The sequence below is a fragment of the Eimeria maxima genome, genomic scaffold (genome assembly GCF_000499605.1).
Source record: "Eimeria maxima Weybridge genomic scaffold, Emw_scaff84, whole genome shotgun sequence".
Lineage (NCBI taxonomy): Eukaryota > Apicomplexa > Conoidasida > Eucoccidiorida > Eimeriidae > Eimeria > Eimeria maxima.
In genome coordinates this window covers 1779-9353 of record NW_013566807.1, presented here as the reverse complement: position 1 = coordinate 9353, position 7575 = coordinate 1779, and the positions used below count along the sequence as shown (strand labels likewise).

General features: G+C 48.3%; 2 protein-coding genes across 2 annotated transcripts; both read right to left on the bottom strand.

The window, feature by feature from the left end:
* Positions 1-454: 454 nt before the first annotated feature.
* EMWEY_00011830 (hypothetical protein) lies at positions 455-1606 on the bottom strand (the record flags this gene model as incomplete). The annotated part of the gene is made up of 1 exon (XM_013482912.1): positions 455-1606. One exon carries the CDS (start codon positions 1604-1606, stop codon positions 455-457), a length of 1152 nt encoding a protein of 383 aa, XP_013338366.1.
* Positions 1607-4371: 2765 nt separating this feature from the next.
* On the bottom strand, positions 4372-5964 carry EMWEY_00011820 (hypothetical protein, conserved; the record flags this gene model as incomplete). Its single annotated transcript, XM_013482911.1, has 1 exon — positions 4372-5964. The coding sequence occupies one exon, from the start codon at positions 5962-5964 to the stop codon at positions 4372-4374; it is 1593 nt and encodes a 530-aa protein (XP_013338365.1).
* Positions 5965-7575: the final 1611 nt, after the last annotated feature.

The following is a 7575-nucleotide window of genomic DNA, read 5'->3' as shown; positions in this document are numbered from 1 at the left end:
TGGTGAGCCAAAACGCTCCATTGCAGAAATGCCTCTTTGACGACAAGGACTTCGGATGCTCGCCACTGTAGACAACACCTAAGCTCACTGTCGCAATCGACAGCTTCGTCACAGTCTGCCTAGCCCAACACGAATTTACGGACGAAGCACTGCACAAAACACCGCAGACGGCCAACAAAATTATGCTTCGCCAGGAAATTCCAGTGTGTGTAGAACCCTATAAACGGCAGACTGCAACACGGTTATTCGATAAAAAGGCGGAACCTGACTTAAGGCACTCTAATGGTTGCTTCGAATGAAGCTGCCATCATAGTGACGCATCTAATGGTGATGGTAAAAGAGTGGCTGCTCAATCCCATGTGCTTCCTTCAGAGAAGAACTGGTCCGTAATTGGCGTCCCACAAATCTCGTCTTCTCTTATTTGAGCGCACCGAGGGAACAGGCGCCCTCACTTCTACGGGCATTCTGCATCCTCACGCCAAGGATCCCATTTATGGTCCTTGAAGTCACCAGGAGCACTTGGAGGACAAAACAACATCTTTTTAAGCGCAATTACTTCACTCAATGCTGGGCGTCTTCCTGTTTTGTATACATTGAGTGCATTAACTATGCGAGCTATCAACCTTCTGTAAAGCCCTCCAGCTCGCATGCCTACAGGTGGCAAGAGAGAAGAAGGATCATGGTTAAAAGCTGCTACGAATTCTTCCCACCACAAGGGAAGCTCCATATAGTCTCCCAAAAGTTCAATGACACACATAAGAGCATCGAAGGCCAAAAGGTAGTTCCCAAAGACTTCGGCGGCATACACAGGTTGTCTTTTGGGATGCCTCTTCTGCGCCAGGTACCACACTGCCCCTATTAACCCTTCTGTGGAGCTCACGAGCAAGTCAACGCCGGCCTGGTCGAGTACTCTTAGTGCAAATAGCCTCCTCAGATTGCGCAGGAAAACGTAAGGCCGTAGTTCCCTTCGGTGTGCCTCGAAAATTGCTTCTATGTCGATATGCCTTATAGACACATCATTCGCCAGCACTGGAAACCGCACATACGGGTGAGTGCGAATCGCCAATGTCTCATCCTGCGCGCCTCCGGCTTCAACTGTAGGCCGCATCGCTGCAATTGAAGCTGATGACTCTCCATCTTCTGGCTCATCGGCAGTGGAAGGCACCAACTGAACTTCCCCTTGCTCCTCAGGATCGTTGATTATCTGTGGAACTCCATCTAACCACGCTTCCGGATCCAATGCATGGATTGAATCCAATAGAACATGACCGGGAAACGATGACGAAGGTTGAACGGTTGCTCTCCTTCCATCGTCTTCAAGACGAACAGCACTTTGAAACCCATGCATAGTGTGCTCTTTGCGCTTTGGGGTTTGACCAGGGAAGGCATGCGAGGAGGGATCCCAATCCCATGGCGGCGGGATCCTTTGCATCGCTTCATGTTCGGAGGCAGCTGTGCGCAACGCCTCAACCAGCCTTTGTATCTGAGTTGTCTTGTCGGCATCCGGCTGCTGTATTTCCCTTTGATGCAGAAACCCCAGTTCTGCTTCCAACTCTAAGCAACCTTCTATAATTGACCGCTCATATTCGTCGTGTTCAGAAAGCATGCGACGTGTAATGCCTAACAAGTGTTTCTTACTGTGCCATGCACTACATACAGAAAAAATAATGAGAAAGGTTGTAACGGAAATAACTGCTGTCACCGACAGACGGAAAGGCCGGTTCTGTGGCCGTGACGGGGGCCAAGCGTCGCGAGAAGGATATGGTGTTGATATTATTTGAGGTACCCACGTTTCTTTATTTTGTTTATTTGAATACCAAAGTGTGGGAGCCGGGCTAGTCCGCTGATCTCGAGCGTGCTGTTTGCTATGCGAGACGGGAGGCAGCATTCCAAGTTTGCTGGAAGGGCCTTTCGCCCCAATTTGAGACAAGTTCAGAGGAGTGATTATACTTATTACCGATATAAAGTGACGGGAAGACAAAACATGTATTAGTAGGCCTAGTGCATCTTAATCGAGACAGTCAGCTGCATCCATGCCTTGTGGCAAGGCCCACAGGAAAGATGGTCAGCACGTCCGCAGTGGGCACGCACTAATGAGATCGCTTAATGCTATTATTTTGTCCATTAACTATGACAATGCCAATTACAATGGTATGCAAGGTAATGGAAGATTAAGAAGGGTGGAACACGAGTAGAGGTGACGGTGCCAATCACCAGAGTGTGACAGTCATGCTCTGTTACTCGCGCTTCTACTACTTGGCAGATTGGTCGCTGTGTAAGGGTATAATGAGACTTCTCAGTTGTAGAAAGGGAATTTTGTGAGAGGCGAACAAGGGAACAAATTAAAGCTTCACGAAGTAGCCGGCTTCTTCTTCGTTCCAAGCCTCGGATGGTACAATGGCCATGCAATCAATGACCAATCAATTGAACACAGTGTCAGCGAGTGAGCAGAAACGGTCATTCGGTATGCTGGCAGCAGCAGAGAAATGTGTCGTGTCAACAGGTGAAGCAAATGCTGTTGCAAAACCTCCGCAAAATTAGCCAGTAGCCATGCACACCCAATACCTGTTTCTACGCACTCGCTCACACCGCAAGCAATTGCTCATTATTTGCAAGGCCGCCAATGGCTGAACTGGGCTTAGGTTGAAGTAAACCATTTAAAAGCTCCACACATCGACGCCCTCAAGGTGTGAGGGAGCGTCAAGTCCGGACGTGCGAGGCAGAGGAAAGTGCGTCGACTGACGCAGATGTCAACCAGGGGAAAACGATCTGAAGGAACTTAGGATTTTCACAAATATCCCTTCGTTATCATGTGATAGAATGGGGGAAAGTATTTGTTTCAGACATGCGTGGGCCCATTGGGTAGGGATTCTGTGTATGTATTATTTTGGTGAATTGTATATCAGGAGGTTGGCGCACAGCAGCAGTGAGTGCAGTAACAGAAGAAATGAACGAGCAACTCGGCTTCACAGGAAGTTGCAGCTTGCTCAGCGAAGAGGTAGATGAGCAATACTAGATTCACCAGCATACTAAGACTGAGTAGCAGCGGTGACGAACCATCACGCCGGCTGTGCGAGCCTGACAACAACCTACGTTGCTTTACGTTGCTTATGGTCGTCAATATACATTTGTTTTCTCTTCGCGTGCTCGTGAGTGTATATAAATCCTAGAGATATCACATGGATCTTATTTGGAGCACAAAAAAATCGATCCACCTGTGTCTAATCCGTGCAGGATTCGTGGAGAAGGCAAAGGGTACGTCAAACCTTTGTGGCATACATGCAACCAATTGGTAGCATAGGATAAGGAGTGGACTCCGCAAGAATCAGACTCGCAGGTGCGACAAGGCGTATACAAACAATCTTAAGAACGAGCGGGGACATCTTAAAGCAGAAATGGGTACCGGCTGAGTGGATATGGGCAGCTGCCATTTAGAAGCCTATGCTGCTCCTGCTTTGCATGCCTTAAACACGGATGCCGTGAAGGAACTTCTATGACGTACACGGTAGCCGCAAATTTGTGTAAGTGATCCACGTTAGTCTGTAGCCCCGTAGATGCGCAGGCACGTCACACATGTAGTCTATGATGGTAATACCCCTGCTAGGTGTGCTGCAAGGAGTACGCAAAATTTAGTCTATCAGCCTCTACTTCGTATCAGGCGTCTCCACATTCAGATGCCTGCATATCCATGTTCGTACTTCATCATTATTCGTTATAGTTGAACTTCTGCAGCATCAGCAATAATGTTTGGCCTGCTTGCCAATCTCGCCGTAAAGTCTCGATTAGGGTGCGACTGGGGTTACAACAGAAAATTAGCAACTGCGTTAATTCGTCCTGTGAAAGTAAATGCGTCATAATATTTAGGGGTAGATCTGAATAGAGGTGTTCGATGCTAAAAATAATATTTACCGCAGAAGTGGGCAGATCGTCGCAAACAACACAAGCGACATATCGTATCTTTTGGGCCTAGTGCACATTTCCCTGGCATGGCCTACCATCACAATTTCCCTACAACACCGCAACACTGCATAACAAGACCTGCACACGGAGCAGCAGAATAACGTGCAGACTGGTGCGAACTGTGTAGTGCCGAAGAGGAGCAAGCCTCGTTAAATATCAACGGGCTGCGCCTAATCGGTGCAACATACCAACTCTTGGTTGCGTTGGTAGAGGCTATTTTCGGACAAAATCCCCGTTTCGGAGGTGTGTCACTGACTATTCCTTGTTTAGCACAGCAAGCATGGTGAACAGCATCAGGGGGGCAAGGACAAATTTCCACCTGAAACTTGGGGGAAAGGCTCTTTGGGGCGTTCCGCATATTAGGGCTTCGGATGCGGATTTATCAAACGAAACAAATGTCTCCATGGCTAACTAGCATCCTCCATCCCTTTGCCACGGAGTCCACTCAGGCGATTTAAAATACTTGGGCCTATCTTGGGAACAAAACACAAGCCTTTTCAGCGCAAGGACTTCCGCAAGATCCGCACGATTTCCCGCTTTGTAGACGAGAAGCACAGGAGCCAGGCGCTTTGCTAGCCTCCTACAAAATCCTCCAGGTCCAGCTCCTGAGTCCTGTAGCATCTTTAGATGTAAACGGAAATCGAAGGCATCAACAAAGTTGTTCCACCACAGATGTACCTTTAAACTGTCCCCCAAAAGCTGCATTGCGCACACAAGAGAGTCGAATGCCAAGAAATTGATCGCGTAGAGTCCAGCAATAGCAAATGGCCTGAAATCCCTGTGCCTTCTCTGCGCTCGAGCCCACATAATGCTTGTCAACGTTTCTACTGAAGCAATGAGGTTATCTGCATCTTCCTGGTTGAGGGTTTTCTTGACAAACAACTTTCGCATCTTGTGTAATTCCGCAGCGAGGGGCTTGTCCAACGCATGCGAAAAGAGCGGCCTCTCCAGCGCATGACAAAAGCGGGGCTTCTCCAGCCCATGCGAAGAGAACAATCTAGATGTGTCGATGTCCCTAGGTACAACACCAGCCTCCAACACTGGCAGTCGGACATATGGATGGGTCATAACTTCTGCGGATGGAGGAGTCAAAACAGACGTTGTTGACGCTTTTCCAGCGTTTGACGCACCACAATCAACCGAAAATGCCCGATCAGCCTCCTGTCTTTCAGCCTGAATGCTTGTGCACGGGACGGTTTGTATCCAACTGGCCACATCCAAAGCTGGAGAAACACTGCTGAAACGCGGTTCAACGGGCAATGACGAGTAACCACTTTGCATATATCTCAGCACATCACTTCCAGATGAAGAAGCATGCTGCCATTTAAGCAAATTGTTGTTTATGTTTGACTGCCTTTCATCGGGGACAACTTCACCAGTGGATATGCCACCGAACGCCACAGAACGCCCCTGCATTGATTCATGCGCTTGGGCAGCATCTGACAGCATTGAAACTAGCTCCGCTATCCGGCTTGACGAGTCGCTCTTGTCGGGGCTGGAAGTTGCCCTTTGGTAAAGAAGCCCCAAGTCTGCCTCTAACTGCAAGCATTCTTCTACGATGGAAAGTTGGTCTTCATCCATACCCTCGCCACCCTCAGACAACCTGCGACGCATCAATCCTGGCACCTGTTCTCGGTTGTGGACTGCCCTGCAAATCGACACCAATATTAGAATAGTGACAACGTAGACAGCGGTAGTCAAGGTTACGCGTGCCGACCGCCTCGGTGCCATCGAGACAAAAAGACCATTGCACTGGTCTGAATAACTCAGGGAACTCCTGTTATGCTGGATTTTGTGTGAAGAAGGCGCGTCTACACTTTCTCTGACTACTTCGTGCTCCTTAGCTGGGAGCGAAAGCTCCAGTGCCTCGTTAAGCTGTTGTTCCCTCGGCAACACCGTGCCGAGAAGAACAAAAGACAGCATTCCGGAATCCGAGGTCTCGCTGCCAACAAAAATATGAGCAAAGTCACTGAGAGGAATATTTGCAAAATTTCCTATAACCATCTACAGCGAAATCGATATCGTGAATACGCCCAGGTTGATCAGGAATGAAGACCTGTGCTATGTATACGGAGGCCTTATATTGAGTGCGCAGACGGGCGTAGCTTGGCACCTGCCTATCATCCGTTAACTAAATCGGCAGTCCAAAAATATTCATGCGAGTTAAATTCGTGATATATTTTCTACGATAGAAGGAAGCTTTATTCAGCATAAAAAAAAAAGTCCAACTTCACCTCTCAACGTTCGCGCCGATGCACGATGTGGGGTTGCTGCCTGACTCAAACGTGCCTCGCTGTTGGCCTAACCACCATCAGATACCCCCTTGTGCACTTCCCTCTATCACACATACTCTAAAGATATTTTCAGTCACTTATTTCTTGCTCACAAAAGCTCTTTAGGAGAGTCATTGTTGTGTCCGCAACTGCACCGTTCTCTCTTCATTCGCCCCATCTTACTATCACTAGGAATGGACGTAATGGTAACAGAAAAGTGTCATTGTACAATTGAAGCTGTAGTACTTCTAATTGGTCCTTTAATACTTACCACGTACCAGCAATGCCTGCAGGGTTAGGAAATTGCCATGGCCAACCCTGGCATGTGCTCAAAGGGCACGAATATTTCTCATCAACTCAGCTTCTATAAATGGGCGAATCTTGTCCTTCATTAGCGAAACTTGGAAATGAGATTCCTGCGTGTGGCATGCCGAGCTGAGAGGCATCCTGGGGCCAAAGCACCTGCAGCTGGGCAAAACGCCGCCACGTCAAAATTCGGGCAATGCCCGTATTGTTGTAAGAAATGACACGGTTTTCCCTTCTGTAGTCAACTTCCCTCTCTTTTGGTTGTGAAGTGAAAACTGTTGACTGCCGTTCTTCCGAGGGAAAACCGATCATGTGAGAATCGCCTAGCTTAGCGCTGTACTGCACACAAACACCCAGAAGGCAGAAGTCCAGACCGATGTCAATTGAGAAATAGTTACATATCGACGGCCCTTCTTATCCTAATTTGTGGTGTTTCAGTGTGGCCAACGAAACCTGCATGTTAATGTGCAAACCGTAAACCTTAAGCTCTAGATCGCCAACTGCGGACCGCGGACACACTCTCCTCTAAGTTTGCAGCCGAGCAGTCCTTCCGCTGTCTCCTGAAAGCACCTTCTGCAAGTTGGTCAATATAGTCACTTCGTTTCCAATGTGAACAAGCCTCCACATCGACACCCGTGAAATTCGAAGAGTATATCATCCTCCCTCCACGGGACCCATCGAGAGTCCTTAAATTTTGTATGAAAGTACAAAGGGGAAGAGAGCAGTGGCTTGTGCATGATCACTTCCTGGAGAGGTGTGCGCTCTCCTTTTTCTATATATTGAGAGCCGCAAGTATGTGGGTTGCCAACTATCAATGAGCGTTGATTTACGCCTTCTGCATTCACCTGAGCTTGAGAAGCTGTAACTAGTGCCAAAGCCCGGGCAAATTCCTCCCACCAAACACGAAGCTTCATGGTGTCCCCCAGAAGTTAAACGGAGCAAACGAGTGAATCTAATATCAAGAAACACTTCCTTACGGTTCTACTTGCGAAACCTGGATGACGGAACCCTCAATCTGCCTCTCCCGTCCAACCAT